The sequence below is a fragment of the Podarcis tiliguerta genome, assembly GCF_965153285.1.
Source record: "Podarcis tiliguerta genome assembly, chromosome: 12".
In the NCBI taxonomy this organism is placed as follows: domain Eukaryota; kingdom Metazoa; phylum Chordata; class Lepidosauria; order Squamata; family Lacertidae; genus Podarcis; species Podarcis tiliguerta.
This window is the reverse complement of record NC_139545.1, coordinates 51,078,828-51,105,464: the sequence shown is the minus strand read 5'-3', so window position 1 is coordinate 51,105,464 and position 26,637 is coordinate 51,078,828. Positions and strand designations below refer to the sequence as shown.

Genomic DNA, 26,637 nt, shown 5'->3' with positions numbered 1-26,637 from the left:
CAGTGGCCACGATCTTAGTTTTTTGATGTTGAGCTTCAGACCATATTTTGCACTCTCCTCTTTCACCCTCAATAAAAGGATCTTTAATTCCTCCTCACTTTCTGCCATCAAGGTTGTGTCATCTGCATATCTGAGGTTGTTGATATTTCTTCCGGCAATCTTAATTCCGGCTTGGGATTCATCCAGCCCAGCCTTTCGCATGATGAATTCTGCTTATGTGGCTAATAATAAGAATAACTTTATTATGTGTACCCTGCTCATCAGGGCTTTCTTTTCAGCCGGAACTTGTTGGAACTCGTTGGGTGCCATTGCCATTCTCAGAGAACAAGGCTGAGTTCCGGCACTTCTGCTTCTAGAAAAACATCACTGCCACTCATCCAATTGGGTTGCCCTGGGCACCAGCCACCACTGGTTGACTTTTCAGATCACCTGGAATTCTGCGATTCAAACAGGTTTGCCTCGCCTCTTCCTCTATATGTTGCTTTGAATGCAACAATATATTGCACAAGTTTACATTAACCGGCGAAGATGGTAATCTCTCTTGGAGGTGCCCAATTCAGGGTGTGTTGACCTCCTACTGATGTCTCAACCGCCTCAGTGTTGCTGGCTTTCCTTCACGGAATATTTTTTCCCTTAGACTTTCTTTTCTTTTTTTCCTTCTATGATGTGCAAGGGAAGGAGGTACGGCTGTTAAGAAGTAAGTAGCATTGGCAAAGGTTTATGTGTGTGTGTGTAGAGATAAAGGTGTGAAACAGGGTGCTTTTTTCCTGCATCCAAAGCTCAGGAATAGTGCTGGTGCCTAGATTCAGTGGCAAAGCATCCTCATAGAAAAGTTGCCTGACTCTGGGCAGTGAAGACTTTTATTCCAGAGCAGGGATGGGAGGATCTGATAATTTTGGTTCTTGCAGTTTCTCATTTTTCTGGTTTTTCATTTCTGCAATAATTTGCAATTATCACTATTCTTCTTCTTTAGCGATTGAGTAAGATTGTCTTCTATGAAAATGGTCTTAACAGAGAGTCCATAAGTGACTGGATCCACACATCCTTCCACAGTGGGGACATTAGTTTCCAGGCAGGAGTTGATCACGGTGAGGGTTTGCCAAACGTGCCTTCTTCTTAGCTCATTTCTCCCTTTTGTCCTGAGTTTGAGTGTCTTCAAAGCCCATGACGCCTTTGGTAAAGGCTGTTCTCCAACTGGAGCACTCGCAGGCCAGTGTCTCCCAGTTGTTGGTGTTTATACTGCATTTTTAAAGATTTGCCTTGAGAGCATCTTTAAACTTCTTTTGTTGTCCACAGGCACTACACTTTCCATTCTTAACTTTGGAATAGAGAAGTTGCTTTGTAAGACAATGATCAGGCATCCAAACAACATGACCAACATCCCCACCCCACAAGAATTCTGGGAATTCTAGTTAACAAAAGGGTGCTGGGAATTGTAGATTTGTCCGGTAAACTAAGGTTCCCAAGTTCTTTGTGAGAGAGGGGGGTCTGCTCTAAATGTCCTTTAAAAGTACGGTGTACACTTAGGATCACACACTGAAGCTCAATTCCTTTTTGGTTAGATGAAATCTATACTGAAATCAAAACAATATCAACACTGAATCAGAAAAAGGCAACAATAAGGAAGCGTTTGCAGGGAAGTATGTTTTTAATCTTGGCGCTTGCTGTGATAGGATAGATTCCTCAAGTTTATCAGAAGCCAAAGCCTGATTAATTATTCACCTTATCCATAGCCACAATTCAGTTTAAAGATTAATTTCAGTCCCCAGATGTGAGAACGATACAGACCTGCTGCCAAAGATCCCAGAATGATCAGATTTGGAGACATCTTGAAGGTGATCGGAGAATTCGGCAGGTTTCAGAAATGGCTGGTGCTGCTGATCTGCATCCCCAATTTCCTGACTCCCTTTCACATGTTCGGACAAGTCTTCATTGTTATGGACGTGCCTCACCATTGCAACACGAACTGGATCCTTAATATTACCCAAAACCTGACCCAAGAGCAGCAGCTGAACTTGACCGTTCCCAGGAAACCAGATGGCGCTTTTGAGGAATGCTCCATGTTTACTCCTGTGGAAGGCGATATCGATTCAATCATAAAAGACGGACGAAATTCCACAGAAGCCTGCCGAGATGGTTGGGTCTACCCCACAGATCCAAAGCCGTCGTTGCTGACAGAGGTGAGTATAGTATATTCCTTGTTAACAAAACATGGTCCTGTCTCTTCTGTGGTAGATGTGTTTGTGTGTGTGTCACATGCGATTCGTACTAGACTGCTTTAAAGCGATTTCAACATTGGTATTCACCTGCTATCCCTACAGTTAAAGATCTGGATAGCGAAACTGACAGGACAGGAAATGACTTGTGGATAGACTAGTGGCAATCACCTTCTTTAAGTCTTTTAGCTGCAAGATTGTATAAAAGATCAAGGTGGTGTACCACAATGTACTTATAAGCACTACAAAAAGTAAGAACAATACAAAATAATTATTGACATGAGTGGCCAGCCAAGGGGATAATTGTTTTGACATTCATTTTGACATGCAACTATCTCAAGAGGTACATTTTTTAAACTGCTGATTTTATTTTTTTCGGGAAAAATAGGCTAACTTCTTTTTAACATCTCATTTTTATTGGCAATTTTAATATATAATTTACATGTGTTGGAAACCGCTTAGAGGTTTTGATAATACAGTGGTAAAAGCTCCGCCTAATTAACTGGGCTACGACTTGCGATTCTTAACCAGGAGTTCCCAGGGTAGGTTACAACAATAAAATTGTAAACTTTATTTATTTATTTTTTAAAGTGAAACATTAAAAAAGATTTTAAAAACACAGGTTGGAACCATTCAGAACAAAACAGTGTACAGTGGTACCTCGGGTTACATACGCTTCAGGTTACATATGCTTCAGGTTACAGACTCAGATAACCCAGAAATAGTACCTCGGGTTAAGAACTTTGCTTCAGGATGAGAACAGAAATTGTGCTCTGGCGGCAGGGCAGCAGCCCCCATTAGTTAAAGTAGTGCTTCAGGTTAAGAACAGTTTCAGGTTAAGAACGGACCTCCGGAACGAATTAAGTATTTAACCCGAGATACCACTGTATAGTGGAGTAGAGACAGGTCTCCCGAGGCAAAACACCTGAGCGTCGAAGGCCAGGTGAACTGTACAGGGAACATGGGAGACACACCTTCTGTGGGGAGGGAGTTCCCCAGTTCTGCCACCTAGAATGACCTCTTCCAGGCTGTGGCTCCCTTGCTTTTGGGGGATGGTAGAGACATGGCGCTGTGGGTTAAACCACAGAGCCTAGGACTTGCCGATCAGAAGGTTGGCAGTAAGCACGTCAAAGTGCAAGTAGATAAATAGGTACCCCTCCGGTGGGACGGTAAACAGCGTTTCCGTGCGCTGCTCTGGTTCGCCAGAAGCGGCTTAGTCATGCTGGCCACATGACCTGGAAGCTGTACGCTGGCTCCCTCAGCCAATAAAGCGAGATGAGCGCCGCAACCCCAGAGTCGGTCACGACTGGACCTAATGGTCAGGGGTCCCTTTACCTTTACAAGACTCCAAGAGAACTCCCTCTGATGCTCAACACCTGAGAGGGTCCTTAGGGATGTCTGTATTCAGATTTTTCTGAGGACTGGAGTGTCTTGGACTATGGAGCGATTAAATGTCAGGGCTCCAGGACCCTAAGAAATTGAGGAGCGAAGTGGCTCTCCCCCAGCCTCTCTGATGTGTCTCCCATGGTCCTTTAGAAACACCCACCCTCAAATATTTTCTGCCCCCCAAACTGGGACATCAGGAGGGATGCACTCTGGCCATCATCAGCAGGGTCGTACCAGAGTGCTGGACCAAAAAACAGGACATTCCGGGATCCAGAGAGAAGCTGGGATTGGTTTCTGTGATTGGGGATGTCCTACTTAAAACAGGAAAAGGGACACGGATGGCGCTGTGGGTTAAACCACAGAGCCCAGGACTTGCCGATCAGAAGGTTGGCGGTTCAAATCCCCGCGACGGGGTGAGTTCCCGTTGCTCAGTCCCTGCTCCTGCCAACCTAGCAGTGTGAAAGCACGTCAAAGTGCAAGTAGATAAATAGGTACCATTCTGGCGGGAAGGTAAACTGCATTTCCGTGCACTGCTCTGGTTCGCCAGAAGCGGCTTAGTCATGCTGGCCACATGACCCAGAAGCTGTACGCCAGCTCCCTCAGCCAATAAAGCGAGATGAGCGCCGCAACCCCAGAGTTGGCCACGACTGGACCTAATGGTCAGGGGTCCCTTTACCTTTACCTTACTTAAAACAGGACACTTGGAGTATGGCAGATTTGTAGGGTGACTTCTAGAGTGCATTTTCAGGGTCACACAGCACGTCCAGCATGCCCTGAAGCAAGAGTCACCCACATTGTGCCCGTGGGCATAATGAAATCCTTCAGATCTGCCCTTGGCACCCATTAAGTTTATATTTGCCCCTCCCCCTTGCACATGAGATGGTGAGGGCTGTGTGTGTTACCTTTTCCTCCCTTGAAAAGTACATAAATCTGAATTAGGAAGTGTGGAGTTTTTTTCCTTCCTCCTCTGGAAATGCAAGATGTGTGTTTGCATACTTTCTCGCCTTCTGTCTTTCGGAGTGGGGGGTGTGATCTGGGGAAGAGAAGTGACCAGAGGGAGTGATGCTCACAGCACTCACTCAGAAATCCCAATGCGCACCCCCCCCCCTTGCCATACGTACGGGTTTTCCAGGACATTTTGCCAAATCGGCCAAAATCCGCCCGGATGCCATTCTGCCAATAATAATAATAATAATAATAATAATAATAATAATAATTTATTATTTATACCCCACCCATCTGGCTGGGTTTCCCCAGCCACTCTGGGCGGCTTCCAACCGAATATTAAAAACAATACAGCATCAGACATTAAAAACTTCCCTAAACAGGGCCGCCTTCAGTTGTCTTTTAAAAGTAAAATAGTTGCTTATTGCCTTGACATCTGCTGGGAGGGTGTTCCACAGGGCAGGTGCCACTACCAAGAAGGCCCTCTGCCTGGTTCCCTGTAACCTGGATTCTCGCAGTGAGGGAACCGCCAGAAGGCCATAGGTGCTGGACCTCAGTGTCTGGGCTGGATGATGGGGGTGGAGATGTTCCTTCAGGTATACAGGACAGAGGCTGTTTAGGGCTTTAAAGGTCAGTATGAACACTTTGAATTGTGCTTGGAAAAGTACTGGGAGCCAATGAAGATCTTTCAGGACCGGTGTTATATGGCCTCGGCGGCCGCCCCCAATTACCAGTCTAGCTGCCGCGTTCTGGATTAGTTGTAGTTTCCGGGTCACCTTCAAAGGTAGCCCCACGTAGAGTGCATTGCAGTAGTCCAAGCGGGAGATAACGAGAGCTGCCCGAATCCTGGTCGTGTCTGGGAAAATCTGGACATTTGGCAGCCCTAACCTAGTCCAATTCCCTACAATGCAAGAATATGCAGTTGTCCCATATAGGGCTTGAACCTACAACCTTGGTGTTATCAGCACCTCGCTCTAACCAACAGAGCTATCCAGTATTATTTTTCTCCTGAGCTTGGCTGATCTGGGTGACTTAAGGAAAACAGGTCAAATTTTGAGGAGCACGGATTATAATTTAAGAATCAGTCAAATTAAGTAAATACACCATGCAGTGCCGGGAGATGGAAGGAAAAGGCGTTTTCTTCTTCTTTTCCTTTAGTTCAACTTGGTCTGCGACCGAAAGGACTTAAAAGACATCTCTCAATCCATTTACATGTCAGGTCTTCTTGTGGGAGCCTTGGTCTTTGGCCCACTGAGCGACTGGTAAGCATAACTTTTGAGATTTCATGTTGCGGCTGAGAGAAAATGGCCACTCCATCTGCAGTTGGTAAACAGGGGAGGTATTTCAGTCATTTAGAGGGGAGGGGATTTGCCCACAACTTTGAGGCTGTTTACTTATTATATTTATTGAACAATTGTTTTGGATGCAGAAGGTCCCAGATCCAGACATCTAAAGCTGGTTGCTGACAATGCAGTATCCCATCTTTCACGTTTCCGTTTAATAACAACAACCAAGTTTCTGGTCTTCAAGGCTTTTCAAATGTATGGGCATTGCCTGCTGGAAGATTGGGTTGTTTTTGTTATGTATTTTGTGTTTTTATTTTGTTTTTGTGTGTGTTGTAACCACCCTGAGGCTTGTGACTATAGGGCGGTGTACCAATTTAATTTTAGGAAAAGATGGCGGAGAAGGAGTTTCAGTGCCCTGCTTAGCTCCTTGCACTTTCTATGTGCCTTTGCGGGGGAAAAACACATTTCCTGTTCTTCCAGTTGTACACTGGAACGCCCAGTCAGAGGAGTGTGGGCAGCGATTCTCAGGGTGTGCCTGAGAGGCAAAACATATTTCTAGAAGAAGCAAGGGCAGGACAGAACCCACTGCTGATACTTTATGAAGAAATGGATCCACTATGACCTTAGTGAACTGGCCCGTCAGTTTCGCTTAATTACCTCAGGTAGCTTTGGACAACAACTAAGGTAGCGCCATCAGCTAAGTGCCCTGCACTTCAAAATATAGTAAAGGTTGTGTTTTTGTGCTGGTGGGTTTAGCCTGATCAGGCTCCTGTTGTTGTTGTTAAAATTTATATACTGCCCCTCATCTGAGGATCAGGGAAGCGGGTGGCGCTGTGGGTTAAACCACAGAGCCTAGGGCTTGCTGATCAGAAGGTCGGCGGTTCGAATCCCCGTGACGGGTTGAGCTCCCGTTGCTCGGTCCCTGCTCCTGCCAACCTAGCAGTTCGAAAGCACGTCAAAGTGCAAGTAGATAAATAGGTACCATTCCGGCAGGAAGGTAAACGGCGTTTCCGTGCGCTGCTCTGGTTCGCCAGAAGCGGCTTAGTCATGCTGGCCACATGACCCAGAAGCTGTACGCCAGCTCCCTCGGCCAATAAAGCGAGATGAGCGGCACAACCCCAGAGTCGGCCACAACTGGACCTAATGGTCAGGGGTCCCTTTACCTTTACATCTGAGGATCACAGGGCAGTGTACAATATAAAAACACAAAAATATGAAACACAGTAACAAACAAAGAACAATAACCCCCATAGTTAATAAGATGGTTCAATTAGCCCAAGGCCTGGGTTCAGAGGAATGTTTTCACCCGGCGCCTAAAGGTGTATAATGAAGGCGCCAGGCGAGCCTCTCTGGAGAGAGCATTCTGGAAATGGGGAGCCACCACAGAAAAGGCCCTGTTCTCCTGTTGCCGCCCTGCAGACTTCTTGTGAAGGAGACACCTAAAGAAGGGCTTCAGATGATGATCTCAAGATAAGGGCGGGTCATATACAGAGAGTCCTTCTTGTGTTGCGTTCCTGAGCCATTTACGTCTTTATAGGTCAAAACAAGCACTTTGAGTTGGAAACTAATTGGCGGCCAGTGCAGTTGGGCCAGGATTGGCGTTATAGTTTCAAGCCATCTTACCCCGGTGAGCAACCTGGCCACCAAATTCTACGCCAGGTGAAGCTTCCAAACCATCTTCAGAGGCAGTCCGACATATAATGTATTGTGGTAATCTAACCCAGAGCATGGGCGACAGAAGTTAGCCTATCCCTGTCCAGATAGGGGCGCAGCTGACCCATGAGCCGAAGCTGAAGGAAGGCACTTCGCCACACCAAGGCCACCTGAATGCAGAAGTACCCAAAACTCGCATGCCTGCTTCTTGCAGTTTGAGCTGCTGCGTGGAGCTTCTCTCACTGTTTAGTTATGCTGCACTAAAATCAGGTTGTGTTTGAAGGCCTGGTTATCTGTTGTTTTCTCCCAGAATCTTAACAGAAGAAGAAACTGCACAACACATTTATATGCCTTGAATCTGAAAGGCTCTCAGGGGGTCCTGTGGCACACCTTAAATGAGGTAGAGTTTGCAGAGCTGGATTGAGATGTGCTGAGCTCCCCACCCCAGCTATGTCAGGTTCAGAGACCCTCAAAACCTTTTTAAAATATATATTTTTAATGTGTATAAGAACAGAAAGGACAACAAAATTAATAAAACTTCTTATTTTTTTAAAAAAAACAAATTTTTATTGTTTTTTAAACAAATACAATCAGCATTAAACACTTACCCAGCAGTACAGCTAATGGTGTTTGTTTTACCCATTGTCTCTAGACATACTAAAACTCCTTTATGTGCGTTATGTACCGAATCATAGGTGAGGAGGCAACTAAAAATGAGCAAAAGCATCTATCTTGCAATAAGCCGCTACGGATATAAAATATATTTTGAATGAAAATACCTTATGGGTTTTTCGTTTAGTAGATGGGAAAGCTTTTCATGCGCAGCAACACAAAAGGGCAGGATGAGACCCCTGTTTTAAATCTGTGGAGAGCCACTTGCGGTCAGCGTTGACGGCACTGAGCTACATGGCCCATGTTCATATAAGACAGATTCCTATGTTCCTGTGAGGTGCAAGTTCTCAGCTCCCTCTCGCAATTCATTTCCCTCCCTCAGGATCGGAAGCCAACGAATGATCTTGCTCACCCTCCTCCTCATGGGTGCCTTTGGTGTCGGGGCAGGCTTTGCGCCAAATTTCTACCTCTACATCGCCTTGAGATTCATCGTGGGCGCTGCTTTTGCCGGGATCAGTATCAGCATGGCAGCGTTAAGTAAGACACTTCAGCCTCTCTGGGGAAGTTCAGGCCTTGTCATCCAAAAATAAAAAATAAAAAATCAGCCTTCTCCAATTGGGGTCTTCCAGGTACTTTAGACTACAACAGTGATGTGAGCCAAAGTCCAAAACATCTGGATAAAGGTAAAGGTAAAGGGACCCCTGACCATTAAGTCCAGTTGCAGATGACTCTGGGGTTGCGGTGCTCATCTTGCTTTATTGACCGAGGGAGCCAGTGTACAGCTTCCGGGTCATGTGGCCAGCATGACTAAGCCACTTCTGGCAAACCAGAGCAGCGCACAGAAACGCCATTTACCTTCCCGCCCGAATGGTACCTATTTATCTACTTGCACTTTGACGTGCTTTCAAACTGCTAGGTGGGCAGGAGCAGGGACCGAGCAACGGGAGCTCACCCCATCGCGGGGATTCAAACCGCCGACCTTCTGATCGGCAAGTCCTAGACTCTGTGGTTTAACCCACAGCGCCACCCGTGTCCCTTAAAACATCTGGATAGCAAATGCCAATTCATCTAATCCAACCCCCTGTAATGCAGGAATCTTGCCCACAGCAGTCCTTGGCTGGACTCAAACCACCAAACTTCTGGTTAACAGCTGGACGCACTGAGCCATTGCGCCAGCTGACAAGTGTGTGCATAAGCCCTGAGTGAGCTTCAAGGCCGCGTGGGGATTTGAACCCTGGTCTCCAAGTTCTCAGTCCAACATGCTAACCCTGGCTCTCTTAGCTAGGGAAGAAATAACCTCAGAGTACAAGTCCATGTTGGGACGCGGGTGGTGCTGTGGGTTAAACCACAGAGCCTAGGACTTGCCGATCAGAAGGTCGGCGATTTGAATCCCCGCAACGGGATGAGCTCATGTTGCTTGGTCCCTGCTCCTGACAACCTAGCAGTTCGAAAGCATGAAGTGCAAGTAGATAAATAGGTACCACTCTGGCGGGAAGGTAAACGGCGTTTCCGTGCGCTGCTCTGGTTCGCCAGAAGCGGCTTAGTCATTCTGGCCACATGACCTGGCTCCGTCGGTCAGTAAAGCAAGATGAGCGCCACAACCCCAGAGTTGGCCACGACTGGACCTAATGGTCAGGGGTCCCTTTACCTTTACCTTACAAGTCCATGCTGCAGGAGTTATGGCCACACAGTTGATGTGTTTCTGGAAGAAATGCAAAACTCAGTCTCAATTTGCATGTGTCAAAATGCTCCTCTGCTTGCTACCAATGTAGCCTCTTCTATGTGGCTGCATGAATGGCGCTGGGGGGACAAGGGGGGGGGCAAACAAGGAGTTTCCCCCACATTTCTGAACATTTAAAAAATGCAAGCGATTGTCAATGGCAGGGTCTTTTAATTTTCAGCTACTGACTGTAACTTGAACCCTTTTAGCTTCGGAGTGGGTCGGGCCTTCCTATCGCCCGCTTGCGATGATCATCAGCCACTGCAGCAACGCTCTTGGGCAGATGGCCTTGGCTGGCTTGGCGTACGCCATTCGTGACTGGAGACTCTACCAGATTGCTGGCTCTGCTCCAGCATTTGCCCTCTTTTTTTACATATGGTGAGTGTGCAAAAGGACCAGAAATGAGACAGGAGCGAGCCGGCTGTAAATCACACTGAGCAAGTTGGAATTAACTCTTTACAGTCACACGTCGTGTTGCGTTTACTTCAGGTTGAGCATTTTCAGATTGCGTCCCGCGGCGACCTGGAAGTACTGGAAAGGGTTACCGTATTTTTTGCTCTATAAGACTCACTTTTTTCCTCCTAAAATGTAAGGGGAAATGTGTGCGCGTCTTGTGGAGTGAATGCAGGCTGCGCAGCTATCCCAGAAGCCAGAACAGCAAGAGGGGTTGCTGCTTTCACTGCGCAGCGATCCCTCTTGCTGTTCTGGCTTCTGAGATTCAGAATATTTTTTTTCTTGTTTTCCTCCTCCAAAAACTAGGTGTGTCTTGTGGTCTGGTGAGTCTTATAGAGTGAAAAATACGGTACTTCCAGGTTTCACCGCTCATGCATGCACAGAGCCTTAAAATGACATCACACACATGAGCAGAAGCGGCAAATCGCGACCTGCGCACACGCAGACGCGGGTTGCATTCTGCTCATGTTGCAAACGGGGCTCCGGAACGGATCCTGTTCGTAACCAGAGATACCACTGTATTAGCAAAAACAGGATCTGCACAGGAATGTTGGATCTACTGAGCACAGTGACTCATCTCCAGTAGTTCTTGCCCCTATGAAGCAGTGGAGACTGAAGGTCCCCGCCTTCCCAGAGCTGCTTAAGGCCCTTCCTCTCCGGGGCTTTCCCCAAGCAATCAGAGACTGTGCCCATGTGCAACCAACCTCTCCTCCGCCCCTTTCACGCCTCTCTTGGTTCTTGGAGACCAGGGAGGAGGGGATCTTGTCACAACAGGAGGGGGAGATACCCATGTCTCTTCACCAGCGAGACTCACCTCTGCCTCTTGGCCCCCCTCCTCTCCAGCCTTGTCTTCTGCCTCTGCTTCTGGTCTGTTCTCTGTCACAGTCTCTTCCTGCTCACTAAACCCAGTTACTTTTTCAGCTTCCGAAATCTCCACCTCCCAGTTTCCTCCCTCTTCTCCCTCTAATCACTAGGAGTTAAATGGCACCTTAAACCTAGGCTATGGGTGCAACAACGGAATGTCTAGGCTTTTTTATAACAAGAATACAAAGCAGAAAATGAATGAACTGCAGCTAAAATATTATGTTCATTTTTCACATGGTCTAGTCCTTCCCCTGCCCAACCCCCAATATTCTTAAGAGGGACACTTCTCCAGAGAGAAGCTGGAAGTGTGGAGGCAGAAAAAGGCCCTCCTTTCCTTCCCCTCTGCAGTTTTAATCTGAAATCTTAGGCAGAACACTGTGCCCAGAGCTCAGAAACTGCTTGTGCTAATGATATTCCTTGTCGCAAAATGAGCCTAGAACAATGGGAGTTTCAAACACTGTGTCCAACAAAGGCCATGACAGTTGGACTGCATGGAAAAATATACAGCGTGCAACGATTGAGTGAAATGGTGACATCAACTCCTATCTACCCTGTGTTTTAAGATTTACTAGGGACCTAGATAGGGATGCAGGTGGCGCTGTGGGTTAAACCACAGAGCCTAGGGCTTGCCGATCAGAAGGTCGGCGGTTCGAATCCCCGTGACGGGGTGAGCTCCCGTTGCTCGGTCCCTGCTCCTGCCAACCTAGCAGTTCGAAAGCACGTCAAAGTGCAAGTAGATAAATAGGTACCGCTCCGGCGGGAAGGTAAACGGCGTTTCCGTGTGCTGCTCTGGTTCACCAGAAACGGCTCAGTCATGCTGGCCACATGACCCGGAAGCTGTACGCCGGCTCCCTTGGCCAATAAAGTGAGATGAGCGCCGCAACCCCAGAGTCGGCCATGACTGGACCTAATGGTCAGGGGTCCCTTTACCCTTTACCTTTTAGGGACCTAGATAAAATAAACAGCCTTCTTCATGCATATTCTTCAAAGGCTTTTTTGTCTCTTTTAATGGCCGAAATCTAATTTTGGCACCTGGTCGCATCATTATAACTGCGATTTTGTTCTGGCCTGTTAATGTTTACTGAAGTTCTCTTTGCAGTGCTATGGAGCCCCAAGGGTTCTGATGCAGCCTTGCCCCAATCTGGTGTCCATCAGCACCCATCATCCCCATCCATCAGGGCCAATGGCCAGGGATGAAAGGAGCAACATCCAGCAACAACTGGAGGGCACAGTTTGAGGAAGGCTGCCTTCTGGGCTCTACTAGCACCAGATTTCGGGTGGTGCAGGCGTTTCCCCTGCACAGGGCAGCGAGAGAGTGCAAAATGGAGAAGATCCATAATTGAGAAGCTCCATTTGGAGGCGCCAAGTTTTGGCCTCGCTGAGGGTGCCATATAAACAAAGTCTGCCCCTGTTTCTACCAGACCAGAGCACAGCAGACTACTACCCACCTCAGCTCCTTTCCAGGTTAATGCACTTGCCGTGCTTCACAATCTCTTGTCTTCTTCAGGGTTCTTCCCAAGTCTGCACGATGGCTTGCGACAAAAGGGAAGGTCGAGGAAGCCAAAAAAGAGCTTCGAAAAGCCGCTTCCATTAACAAACGAACCGTCTCAGAAGAACTACTCAACCAGGTAACCTGGGATTTCTATTGCTCCTTTTCTGAAGGAAGGATATGGGGAGGATATGGAAAAAGCAAACGGTGTGATGGGGAAAGGGAAAACAAGACCGTTGAAAAAAGAGAGATCCCTGCCCTGCGATATTTGAGTCCCTCATCAAACTGCATGTTGTTGGGATATTGCCGGGAAGACGGGGGCATCAGGCAGGCATCAGGCAGGCCCCCAGGTGGCTCCAGCCGGCAGCCAGTCTCCCTTGGAGCAGCATCAAACAGCGACATGAGCCTCAGATACGTTTAGAGACCCGTGCACGCTCTGTCAGCAGAGTGTGTAAATCATCTCACAGCAGAAGAGGTGGACAGAGAGATGTGCAAGCATAATGTACAGCATTTTATTCAGCTTAGTTCAGGAACAAAGGAAAACATGTCTGCTTCCCTTCGTCTCCAGTAAAACAGCAGAGATGCAAAAGCTATATACAAACGGAAGTTCCCAGCAAGTGCTGGAAGTAAACAGGCATGTGACACACAACAGCCTGTTCCCTTTTAAGGTGGAACGGAGCTATATCCTAACACATTTGACTTAAAAAATAAATAAATGTTTATCCACTTTGAGTATCTACTATTTAGCTGTCCACCTGCCCCTCCAAACCACCGCTGCCTTCTCATTTTATTTAATTTACTACATATATATATACCACATATATATATATACCATATATATACTATATATACCACCCATTCTCCAAGGAGGTATGGAGGACAGCTTACATTAAGTCTGGGGAACATCCATAAGATGTTGTGAAACTACAACTCCCATCAGCCTCAGCATGGTTGGTGATGATGGGAGTTGCATTTCAACAACACCTGGAGGGCCAATGGTCCCCCCGATCGGTCTTGCATGGCTCCCTAATTCCTCATAGGCCTGTGAGATTTGGGCTGGGGGTGGGAGACGAGTCCAAGTACACCCTGTCAATTTTGTGGCTGAGTGGAATCTCTCCAGTCTCGACTCAACTTGCTAACCCACCTGGCACTCCAGCTGTTTTGGACTAAAATTCCCATTGGCCCAAGCCAGCACAGCTGCCCTGGCAGATGGGTCTGATGGGAATTGTAGTCCAACCAGTTTGGGAACAGCCATCCTTGATTCTGGCTGATGTTCTGTGTCTGTCTCGTCTTGCACATTTTGAAGCTTACTCCAGAAGAGAAGGTGAAATCTGGGAATATCCTGGATATTTTCAAGAAGCCGCATCTAAGGATTTTGACTTTAATCATGGTCATAGTCTGGTAAGTATTCCAAACTATATCAATTCAGTACAGTATTTTATTTTATTTTAAAAATCCAATGTCTACATGGAAAGGCATCACCAGCTGAAGCTTCCTTGTTATTCGTTCTCTGTTGTTGTTTAGTCGTTTAGTCGTGTCCGACTCTTTGTGACCCCCTGGACCAGAGCACACCAGACACTTCTGTCTTCCACTGCCTCCCGCAGTTTGGTCAAACTCATGCTGGTACCTTCAAGAACACTGTCCAACCATCTCGTCCTCTGCCGTCCCCTTCTCCTTGTGCCCTCCATCTTTCCCAACATCAGGGTCTTTTCCAGGGGGTCTTCTCTTCTCATGAGGTGGCCAAAGTATTGGAGCCTCAGCTTCACAATCTGTCCTTCCAGTGAGCACTCAGAGCTGATTTCCTTCAGAATGGAGAGGTTTGTTCTTCTTGCAGTCCATGGGACTCTCAAGAGTTTCCTCCAGCACCATAATTCAAAAGCATCAATTCTTCGGCGATCAGCCTTCTTTATGGTCCAGCTCTCACTTCCATACATCACTACTGGGAAAACCATAGCTTTGACTATACAGGCCTTTGTTGGCAAGGTGATGTCTCTGTTTTTTAGGATGCTGTCGTTCTCCAGGTATACAATAATCAGTGGCTTATAGAAAAACCTTTGACTTCTATCCGATGAGGCTCTGTTTGGTCTAAGGCCAGAGTTTTCTCTTGCCCCGTGAATGGCTTGGCTGCTTTACTGAGAATTAACTTTCGTTGGTTGAAATATTTCAAGGCCACTCTTAGTAAAACCTGTAGGGTGGGTGGCAATGAAAGCGTAGATAACGCGCTCCAGAAAACGATTCTTAAATATCAAGTACAGTCGAATAAACGAAAGGGCAGCAAGCTGTAAAGGAAGCATGAAAATCAGTGGAATGTGCGGAACGAAAACTTTGCCAACCTTACTGTAGTGGTTCTTGGGGTTGCTCGTGCGTAAGCTTGTCCCAACGTCTGGCTGGGTTGCCTGAGTGAACCTTGCCTGTCCAGGCAGCCACTTGCCCGTGACCGTCTCAATCGCTGGCAGGCATCCGTCAGTGGGCGTTTCTTAAACTTCTTCCAGCAAAGAAGTTCTTTGACGCCAAGTCTTCTCCTACTCTCCCTGCGCAGAAGCCTTCTGCGCAAGGAGGGCGTGGGCAGCGGAGGACCCCTTCTCTCCCCGCTGGTCCCCGGCAAGGAGTCATGGGATCGCCTCGCCGATTCCCCCATCTCCCCCCCTTCTCCACTGGAGCTACGCTGGTTCTCTCCCCCAGAAGATGGGCTGCCCCTCCCACTCCTGGGATGCTCTCTGGGATCCCTTCAGAGCTTGCTCTCTCCCTCGGACACTGATGACAGTTCCCTGACACTCACAGATAAGAGGTTGTGTCAAATATGACAGTAGAGTTGGTGCCAAGCAGGCCTCCTTGGAGAGCGTGTTCTGCAAAGAGGGTACCCCTAAGGTGGTCCTCTTTCAACTCACTGCTCACCTTACTTTGGATGGGAAAGGATGGGAGAAAGCCTTTGGCAGTGTCTGCAAAGTTCAGGGAGAAGCATGTGATAGAAAGCAGCCATTGGCATCTGCATGCATATCTCTCCATCAAATAGAACAAATGCATACCATCCAAGTGTCCCGATTTTCCAGGGACAGTCCTGGAATTACAAAAGGTAGAGGGCAGGGAAGAAACAGGGAGCAGAGTGGAGCATAAGGAGTCCCGATTTTCTTTCTATTTCAATGCTTTGTGTGGATGCGTCTAATCTTGCCCCTTTCTAAAATTTGTTCATTGGCGTGTGCTTTTCTTTTTGTGAATCTACCAATGAATAAAACAAAACCAAACCGGGATTAAGGGGTTTTCTCATGATGGTGGAGGGTGTGTGTGTTTAGCGTCCCATTGGTGGAGGTGGAAATGCTTGGGGGTCGGGGGACAAAAAAAATGGGGGGGTCGAGGAGGGTCAGTTGTGGGGGAGTCAGAAATGTCCCTATTTTCATCTGAGGAATGTTGGAGGCAGCAAACCTTTTCTGCAAGGGGCCGGTCCACTGTCCCTCAGACCTTGTGGGGGGCTGGACTATATATTTTTTTGGGGGGGGGAATGAACAAATTCCTATGCCCCACAAATAACCCAGAGATGCATTTTAAATAAAAGGACATGTTCTACTCATGTAAAAACACGCTGATTCCTGGACCGTCCGCGGGCTCGATTTAGAAGGTGATTGGGCCGGATCCGGCCCCCGGGCCTTAGTTTGCCTACCCATGTTGGAGGGTATGCAAAGGAATGTTTTTGGGAATGGCCAAAATGTGTATGCTGTGTCCCAGATGTAGAAACAAAATAACGGCATACACTACAGGCAGAGTTTTTAGGCTGTTTTTATCTATCTTGAATGAGACCTTCTGGTTTGTTGTTGTTTCCAGAAAGGCAGCTGGGCTAGTCTCCGGCAGCAAAAATAGAGTCAGTTTCAGCAGTTCTAAACACTGCCTGTCATGGCCTGGAGGGCTAGGAATGCGCTCTTCCATTGAAAATGAAAAACTAGAGTCTGAAGAAACTGAATTCTTCACCCAAGGCTGCTTTATTGCAGTCTTTTGTGGAACTGCATCTCAATGCTGTGCCCTTATTCTAACTAGCACTGAAGTTTAGTGGTGGGCTTGTGTGAGCCAGGAATTAAAATGAACAATAATAAATCCAGAATGAACAGTAATTTCTTGCTTTGTCCTCAGGTTTGCAGACAGTCTTGTGTATTACGGAGTGAGCCTTCACGTTGGGGATTTTGGCTTGGACATCTACATGACCCAGCTTGTGTTTGGAGCTGTAGAAATACCATCTCGAGCCTCCTGCATCTTCCTCCTCCAGTGGATGGGGAGGAAAAAATGCCAGGCCGTTTGGCTTCTCCTGAGCGGAGTCGTGTGTTTGCTCATCCCTGCTATTCCAAAAGGTACAAAAAGCCGCTTGAGAGAGAAAACCTGGAAGGCAAACTGCAAGGGGAACCTGCAGCTGCCCAGATGTTCCCGACTTCAACTCCCATGATCCCTGAGCATTGGCCATCTTGGCTGGGGGATGATGGGAGATGGAGTTCAACACCCCTCATTGTAAGGTCTGATCCACAGTCCCTTGACTGTTTCAGAAGTGTCTCTCTGTGTTCAGGAATCCCCTGAGGTATGTGAAGAGGACACAGCAGCCAAGCACTGGTAGAGTTATTATGGGGTGCCACAAGGCTCTGGGTCTATTGCACTGGGGACCTGATGTTCTGCCCCATGCCTCCTAATTTATTTATTTTTAAGAGTTGCTTACAAGGAGGTTGGACGCTCTATAAAGTGCGCCCACCCACCCTGTTATTTGCCACAGGCAAATTTGGAGCCTGAACATCAGGACTTTTAGGAAGCTAGCAATGCCCTTGCAGGCATGGCTTGGGTAACCAGCTGCTTCTCTCTTCAACTTTGCTTTCTTACACTTAGTGTCCTTCCACTCTTCCATCCATTTCCTCCTTTCCCTGTTTCTTCCCTCCCATTCCTTTCTTTGCACCAAGACTCTTGAGCGACTAACTTCTGAAAAAAACAAAACAGGGCACACTGGTTTGCGTGACAATTACGTGTGCTAGTTTATACATAAAGATGCAAATTTTAGAAGCAGTTAAAGGTAAAGGGACCCCTGACTGTTAAGTCCAGTCACGGATGACTCTGGGGTTGCAGCACTCATCTAGCTTTACTGGCCGAAGGAGCCGGCGTACAGCTTCCAGGTCATGTGGCCAGCATGACTAAGCAGCTTCTGGCGAACCAGAACAGTGCACAGAAACGCCGTTTACCTTCCCGCCGGAGCGGTACCTATTTAACTATTTCAAGCCGAGGGAGCCGGCATTTGTCCGTAGACAGCTTCCGGGTCATGTGACCAGCATGACTAAGCAGCTTCTGGCGAACCAGAGCAGTGCACGGAAATGCCGTTTACCTTCCCGCCAGAGCGGTACCCATTTATCTACTTGCACTGGCGTGCTTTCATACTGCTAGGTTGGCAGCAGCTGGGACCGAGCAATGGGAGCTCATCCCGTCACAGGGATTCGAACCGCTGACCTTCTGATCGGCAAGCCCAAGAAGCTCAGTGGTTTAGACCACTGCACCACCCGCGCCCCTTAGAAATTTGATGGCATTTCTCCAGGGGCTTGGGTAGAGCGCCATTTCCTACACCACGAGATTCTCCTAAATGGAGAGGTTGAACCCAGGATCTTCTACAAGCAAAGTCTCTGCTCTACCACTGAACCAGAGTCTTTCTGCAAATGGGCACCAGAATACCTTTCAACTACCCATACATTCCTGGGTTAGAGTAGCTCTGGATATCCCTAGGACCACAGGCGACATTTCAGAACTGGATTAGACGTTTTGCTAGGCCTGTGGTCTTTCAACAAAGCCTTACCTTCATTTTTTTGTGATCTAGTTTCTAACCTCCCTGCCTGTCTTTGCCCAGACTTCCCTGTGATTGTGACGGTGCTGGCTGTTATTGGCAAGTCTGCATTGGCTGCCTCCTTTTCAACCACCTACGTGTTTTCTGCGGAGGTCTTTCCCACTGTTGTCAGGTGAGGGTCTATTACACAAAGCACACTGTATTCTAAAAAGCATCCTCTACATATTTTGCTCAAATAAGGTGAAAACAGTGGCGGTGCATCTCGCCAGCGTTTGGGTTGGACGTGACCCCGACGGTGAAGATAACATTTAAAAAAATACAGGTAGGTAGCCATGTTGGTCTGCCGTAGTTGAAAACAAAATTAAAAAATTCCTTCCTGCAGCACCTTAGAGACCAACTAAGTGTGTTATTGGTATGAGCTTTCGTGTGCATCTGAAGAAGTGTGCATGCACAGGAAAGCTCATACCAATAACAAACTTTATTGGTCTCTAAGGTGCTACTAGGGATGCGGGTGGCACTGTGGGTTAAACCACAGAGCCTAGGACATGCTGATCAGAAGGTCGGTGGTTTGAATCCCCACGACGGGGTGAGCTCCTGTTGCTCAGTTCCTGCTCCTGCCAACTGAGCAGTTCGAAAGCACGTCAAAGTGCAAGTAGATAAATAGCAGGAAGGTAATTGGCGTTTCCATGCGCTGCTCTGGTTCGCCAGAAGCGGCTTAGTCATGCTGGCCACATGACCCAGAAGCCAATAAAGCGAGATGAGCGCCGCAACCCCAGAGTCGGTCACGACTGGACCTAATGGTTAGGGGTCCCTTTACCTTTATCTTAAGGTGCTACTGGAAGGATTTTTTATTATTTTTAAAAATGATAAAATAGCTGGCAAAACATTGTATACTGGGCAAAATTGCATGCAATGAAGTGAAAAAGTGCACAAAAATTACAAAATCTTAAACTGGTGCAGCATTGCGGTGAAGTGAATTTGAGATTGAAGAAAATGAGAAGGTCAGAGATACCAAAACAGATGTGTTTGTTGACCCTTATGCACGGGCAGTTTCTTTACTTCTGGAAAGTTGTCCCTGGCTGGGCGCACCTGTCTGCGTCTTCTCTCAGGTATCGCTCTCTGTGTTTTGCTACTTCCACCAGGCAAAGCAGTTTAGGCTTGTGCTCCATGGCTGCCAGAATAGGGGGCATCCTTGCTCCGCTTGTGGGTCTCCTGGACAAGTTCCACCCTGCGATTCCCATGGTGATCTTTGGGGGCATAGCACTGGCTGCGGGAATCCTCTGCTTCTTCCTTCCTGAGACACGGAACCAAGATCTCCAGGACGACACTGGCAAATCCCCAGCCAGTCAGAGGTGAGTTGCAGGGGATTCTAGAATGGCTCTGTATAAGTTAAGAGGCTGACATTTTTTGCAGGTTGCATACACTAAGTCTGCTCCATTCTCGCCTCCTCCACACCTGCCTCTGTGCTCCCCCTCTCTTTCTTTTTAAATTGACTTAAGAAAATTATACAGACAGCAAAACGACGAAGTCTAAGTTAACATTGCCTTCTACCAATAAGAAATAATAATAACTATTACAATAATGAAAATACTAAAAATACATTTACTTTTCCTTTTGAACTTCTATTCTTGTTACAATATATTACTATTCTATAAGAATCTATTATATCCTTTGCTGTCCCATATTTTATTTTATTTCCCAAATTCAACCTAACCCTCCCCTCCTCCCCACCGCCTCCTTTCACCTGTGTGAGATCTTCCCAACATAATCTTTTTTCCTAGTTGCTTCAACAGAATAAAATAACATGAAAACTAATAAATTATAATTACTTCTTTTGTCCTTACACGCTTAACAATTAAGCGTGCTGTCTCTTTTTTCGGTTAAGTCCACTGAGTAAAATGGGTTTTCCCCCCAAGACCTGAGTCCATGTGACAGGGTTAATGGTGGATGAGTTCAGTGTTTTAAGAAATAAAATATTAGGTGGTCCCCCCCCCCAATATAATTGCTATTGAGATTGCAGTTTAAGCTTTTCTTCCCGACCAGCAATGTTTGTGAAATTTGCCATGCATACCCCACACATAGCATTTTAAAAAATGCTAGGAGAGCTTAAATTCAGGAGGGCCAACTTGAATAAAATATTAGTGGGGGAGGAAAGCTCCTCCATGCATAATCAACCACATGATGTAGTGCGCACACATCATCGGAATAGCGATGCCCATCAACTTGGGGGGCGGGTCCCTCAAATATTGTATTGGGGAGAAGAGCCAGTGTGGTGTAGTGGTTAAGAGCGGTAGTCTCGTAATCTGGGGAACCGGGTTCGCGTCTCTGCTCCTCCACATGCAGCTGCTGGGTGACCTTGGGCTAGTCACACTTCTTTGAAGTCTCTCAGCCCCACTCACCTCACAGAGTGTTTGTTGTGGGGGAGGAAGGGAAAGGAGAATGTTAGCCGCTTTGAGACTCCTTAAAGGGAGTGAAAGGCGGGATATCAAATCCAAACTCTTCTTCTTCTTCTTCAAATATTGTATTGGGGAGGGGGCTGAAGATCCCTCGGCCTCTAGCAGTTAGCCCCTATGCTTAAGTTTGTATTAACATGCAGGGGGGCGAGTGGAATGGAGGAAGAATTTCATGGAGATTGTGGCAGAAGTGAGAAAGTTTGAAATCCCCTCTCTACACGCTGGGGAAACCAGTGGCTGGCGAAACCCAGCCAGATGGGTGGGGTATAAATGATAAAATTATTATTATTATTATTACACTGTGATCTTGATAACAATCCCCACCCCTGTGCAACAGGTAATTTTAAAAACAACAACTCCCAATGTGATTACTAATTATGCTGTCAATCACCTGTAACTAAGCCCTAAGCGTGCCTATGATTGATGGGTGGGACTTGAATAAATGAAATCACTGTTAGGCTAGGAACCAGCTTGTTGTTGTTGTTTAGTCATTTAGTCGTGTCTGACTCTTCGTGACCCCATGGACCAGAGCACACCAGGCATTCCTGTCTTCCACTGCCTCCCACAGTTTGGTCAAACTCATGCTGGTAGCTTCGAGAACACTGTCCCACCATCTCGTCCTCTGCTGTCCCCTTCTCCTTGCGCCCTCCATCTTTCCCAACATCAGGGTCTTTTCCAGGGAGTCTTCTCTTCTCATGAGGTGGCCAAAGTATTGGAGCCTCAGCTTCAGGATCTGTCCTTCCAGTGAGCACTCAGGGCTGATTTCCTTAAGAATGGATGCGTTTGATCTTCTTGCAGTCCATGGGACTCTCAAGAGTCTCCTCCAGCACCATAATTCAAAAGCATCCATTCTTCGGCGATCAGCCTTCTTTATGGTCCAGCTCTCACTTCCAGTGAGAGGAACCAGCTTACCAAACTGTAAGAAAAGGAAAGGTGAAAGAGGCAAGTTTATTTTGGCTTGCCAATCTCGCTTGGTGATTATTTCTGCTCACCCCAGGTGACCACAGAAGAGTGACAGCTTGGAAGTCTCCACGGAAGAGATGGCAATGGGTGGGGATGAGGATAGGGGGGCAATTGGGGGCTGCTGTACGTGATGTTTATTTGTGTTCCTTTCCATTAGGTCCAAAAACGCTCTTGGGGAAAAACCCGTGCAGAAAGAAGCTGGCGAAACAAAAGAACATATCAGCAGCACATACCTCTAGCAGAAACATCACATCTCCTTGCAGTCCAAAGGAATGGTGGGACATCTGCGGAAGATTTTAGCAGGCAAATGATCTGGGCGTACCTCTCGATTGTTCACCCGCCGTGCTCAGGTTGCCTAGGAAAACATGCAGCCCTGCAAGTCCCAATGATCCAGATGTGTACCTAGGGAACGCAGGTGTCGTGCCCCTTTAAAACAACCTCCCAGTCACAGCAGTCAGGATTGCCATTCCTTTTCATCCAGCAGGGATGAGGAACCAGTCGCCCTCTGGATATTATTGGACTTCGATTCCCATCATCCCTGCCAAGGGTCATGCTGGCTGAGGCTGATGGGAAATGATGTCCAGCAATCTCTGGAGAGCCACAGATTCCCCATCCCTGTTAAATAAAGTCTCTCTTTCTGACTGGTTCAGGCTGGTATATTTCATGTGTCTTGGAACATCTGTGTGTGGCTATCCATTTGCCCAATTCAAGCAGCTGTTCATAAAGCCATAAATAGCCTGAAGGGTGACCATCTCAAGGAGAATAGTCTTTCAAAAGAAACAGCCCAACCTTTAATATCTATCCTACTTGAAATTCCATCTTGTATCAAGGTGAGGTTGAATACCCCCACCCCTCAAAAAAGAACAGGGGCTTATCTGTTGTAGCCCCAGAACTAGGGAATGTTCTCCCTCAGATTGCTCATACAGCTTCTATCCACCTGGTCCTCTTGAATGCAGATTAAGACCTTTATGTTACACAGCACTTTTGGTAAAATGGAAGCTTTTTCCAGCTTCACTGTTTTAATTTTGTGGCTGCTCTTCTTTATCTGTGTCCCTGGTTTTTAATTAATTTTAACATATTATGATCTCTCTCTCTCTTTCTTTTTTGTACGCTCTTTTGAGACACTTCTGCCCAAAGACCGGTCTAAAAATATTGTAAATAAAAATAAGTGAAGGATAGGTGAAGATACTGGCAAAGATTTGAAAGGACCCCTGACAGAATGGACCTTGTGAACAGTACTGTTGATTATAGGGGTACATAGACGATGGGGGCTTCCAAACAAGTTTGACCCACTACTATTACTGCTTTCCACCATTTTTTAAAATAAATTAGCCACAAACTGTTGATGAGAAAGCAGTTTCAGACATGGTAGAAGCAGGTGACAAGATGGAGAGGGGCCACAGAGTTTCATGCCAGGTAAGGATAGGCAAGATGGTCAGTTTTGATTTCTCTCTGTTTCTCATTTTTCCAGGTTCGGTTATCCACATTTTCCCCACAGCAATGTGCAATTCTGCTTTCTAAGTCCTCGTGAACATTCACCAGCATTTTAGTGTAAATTTCTCCTAATATACACAAATTATTATTATTATTTTGCATGCAGCATTCTCCAGCACAATTCATTTTTGCATGTTGTTCTCACTAATATATACACACATTAGAAATGTGTTTCAGAATTTGGAGAAGTGCAAGTGTTGAAGGTGGGGACGCGGGTGGCGCTGTGGGTAAAACCTCAGCACCTAGGACTTGCCGATCGTCAGGTCAGCGGTTCGAATCCCCGCGGCGGGGTGAGCTCCCGTCATTCGGTCCCAGCTCCTGCCCACCTAGCAGTTCGAAAGCACCCTTAAGTGCAAGTAGATAAATAGGGACCGCTTACTGGCGGGAAGGTAAACGGCGTTCCGTGTGCTGCGCTGGCTCGCCAGACGCAGCTTGTCACGCTGGCCACGTGACCCGGAAGTGTCTGCGGACAGCGCTGGCTCCCGGCCTATAGAGTGAGATGAGCGCACAACCCTAGAGTCTGGCAAGACTGGCCCGAACGGGCAGGGGTACCTTTACCTTTTACTTTAAGTGTTGAAGGATGAATGTGTCTTGGTTTGAATGTTTCAGAAAGCGCAATATTCACTTTGAATGCGAACTGAATTGCATTTCCCCCTCACGTCTAGTGTTGAAGTGCGTGCAAATACTTTCCCACCAGTTCAACTCCCCAAGAAATCTCAGTAGTGGAGAAACATTTGTTTGCAGTGCTTCAAGTTCCAGGCTCAGTTACCAGGTTTTGCAATTAGAAAGCTCTTTGGGTGACATGTTTCCGGACATCTGCCAAGTTCCTTTTTCAACCTTCAGGTTATTTAAAAAAAATAAAAATAAAGTTTTGCTGCAGTTCTGGGAGAGAGCCTTTGAAACTCTAGAGAGGTGTGGTTTGTCAGATTCTATAGACATTACTGGGCTGGTAGATGTGCCCATCATCTGGCACGGAAGCAGCGATAAGGCAGCTTTGTGCATTCATAAAAGGGACGCGGGTGGCGCTGTGGGTTAAACCACAGAGCCTAGGGCTTGCCGATCAGAAGGTCAGTGGTTCGAATCCCCGCGATGGGGTGAGCTCCCGTTGCTCGGTCCCTGCTCCTGCCAACCTAGCAGTTTGAAAGCACGTCAAAGTGCAAGTAGATAAATAGGTACCGGTCTGGCGGGAAGGTAAACGGAGTTTCCATGCGCTGCTCTGGTTCTCCAGAAGTGGTTTAATCATGCTGGCCACATGACCGGAAGCTGTACGCCGGCTCCCTCGGCCAATAAAGTGAGATGAGCGCCGCAACCCCAGAGTCGGTCAGGACTGGACATAATGGTCAGGGGTCCCTTTACCTTTACCTTTACCTTACCTTTAAGACATAAATGTGGCAAAAGCAATATGGATGGTTGTCATGCTACCTTCACTTGCTGCACAGGCAATTGCACAGCACTCTCTGTGTCCTTATTTATGCCCATGGCTCTGAAGTTAATGCACAACTTGCTAAGAGAGGAACGATAAACTTCGGAGTCCAAAGGGGCAATCAAATTGCTGATGGGCTTTCTGCCAAGAGAGGCGATTTAAGAAGAAAACAACAATTCCACCCACCATCCTGTTGATTTTACTGTGAAGGGGCTTAATGGCTGATCCTAGGAGGGCTGGCTTTGCTCCTGTGACTTTAACCGCATGCGGCTTCAACCTGGCGCACAGCAATTTATCAGGGGAAGCTTTCCCTGAGACTTATCTCTACTCCTGAAAGAGTACGGTAAAGGTAAAGAGAACCCTGACCATTAGGTCCAGTCATGGCCGACTCTGGGGTTGTGGCACTCATCTCGCTTATTGGCCGAGGGAGCCGGCGTACAGCTTCCAGGTCACGTGGCCAGCATGACTAAGCCGCTTCTGGCGAACCAGAGCAGCGCACAGAAACGCCGTTTACCTTCCCGCTGGAGTTGTACCTATTTATCTACTTGCACTTTGATGTGCTTTCGAATTGCTAGGTTGGCAGGAGCAGGGACTGAGCAATGGGAGCTCACCCCATTGCGGGGATTTGAACCGCCAACCTTTTGATCGGCAAGTCCTAGGCTCTGTGGTTTAACCCACAGGGCCACCCGCATCCCCTGAAAGAGTAGCTTGCTCCATTTCTCTGCCTCAGACTTCGGATAAAGGTGCAGGAGCAGGGCCAGTAAAAGATGGTGGCAACCTTAGGTGGCCATCTATTTCAAATAAGAACAATCAACTTTGAGACCAAAGATGTGGAAGTTCTAGAGCAGGAGTAGGCAACCTAAGGCCCGGGGCATTAGGACATGCCTGTGACACAAACGATGAGGTCATTGTTGGCGGCGTTCAGGAGAGATGAAGAGTCAGCAAAGTTTCCTTTGGATCCAGAATTTTAATCCGCAGCAGCCAGAACAATCGGCTGGCTCAGAACACCTTGGAAGCTCTCTGCACAAATAAACACTCCATGATGTGCACTTTTCATTGAGTGATTGCTTGAATTTAGAAGGTGAAAGAATATGTTAAATAAAGTTCTTATTTTCTGATGTTCTGTGTTTCAATTTCTCCCTCCTCCCCATATCTTCACGCTAACCCTGTGAGGTAGGCCAGGCTGAGAGAGAGTGACTAGCCTAAGGCCTTCCATGGATGAGTGGTGATTTGAACCCTGGTCTAGTTTGACCTTCTAACCATCACACACCACTGACTCTGGAAATCTGGCAGGAACCCTTGAAAAGAAGGAACAAGGTGGTTTTGCTTATGCCCAGAAAGTTGTAAGAAATTCATCATAGCTATAGAACAGGGGTAGGCAACCTAAGGCTCGGGGGCCGGATGCGGCCCAATTGCCTTCTAAATGGAATCAGCGTGTTTTTACATGAGTAGAATGTGTGCTTTTATTTAAAATGCATCTCTGGGTTATTTGTGGGGCCTGCCTGGTGTATTTACATGAGTAGAACGTATGCTTTTATCTAAAATGCATCTCTGGGTTATTTGTGGGGCATAGGAATTCGTTCATTTTATTTCCCCCCCAAAATATAGTCCAGCCCACCACATGGTCTGAGGGACGGTAGACCGGGCCCCCTGCTGAAAAAGGTTGCTGACCCCTGTTCTAGAGGAGGCGAAGTAGCAGCAATGTTGATCCCACAGAATGGGGAAAATGATGCAAAAGGTGCTTCTCATTTAAAATGTGCGGTTCCAATTCAGCTCTCCATTGCCTGCGAAGTGATAGCCAAGTTGGAGCCTTTCCAATTCAAGAGTCTTGAATGGAGCCCCTCCATTGAAGTGAATGGGAAAGGCAACATGCTGAACTCTGCCTGACT

The 26,637-nt window shown here is 47.2% G+C and overlaps 1 protein-coding gene across 1 annotated transcript; it reads left to right on the top strand.

Moving 5' to 3' along the window:
• Nucleotides 1–550: 550 nt before the first annotated feature.
• LOC310660944 (solute carrier family 22 member 13-like) lies at nt 551–25,866 on the top strand. The gene is made up of 13 exons (XM_083406552.1): nt 551–697; nt 1,763–2,180; nt 5,706–5,809; nt 8,481–8,635; nt 10,028–10,196; nt 12,643–12,763; nt 13,931–14,025; nt 16,744–16,958; nt 18,479–18,587; nt 19,558–19,767; nt 21,989–23,521; nt 23,897–24,321; nt 25,429–25,866. Exons 2-11 carry the CDS (start codon nt 1,809–1,811, stop codon nt 22,068–22,070), a joined length of 1,632 nt encoding a protein of 543 aa, XP_083262678.1. The 5' UTR covers nt 551–697; nt 1,763–1,808; the 3' UTR covers nt 22,071–23,521; nt 23,897–24,321; nt 25,429–25,866.
• Nucleotides 25,867–26,637: the final 771 nt, after the last annotated feature.

Bases quoted from the DNA above. Each gene is read 5' to 3' on its own strand.
- LOC310660944 (XM_083406552.1), top strand. From the start codon at position 1,809: ATGATCAGATTTGGAGACATCTTGAAGGTGATCGGAGAATTCGGCAGG. The intron at 5,810-8,480 runs GTAAGCATAACT...TCCCTCCCTCAG, and splicing joins TTTGGCCCACTGAGCGACTG to GATCGGAAGCCAACGAATGA. The intron at 10,197-12,642 runs GTGAGTGTGCAA...TGTCTTCTTCAG, and splicing joins GCCCTCTTTTTTTACATATG to GGTTCTTCCCAAGTCTGCAC.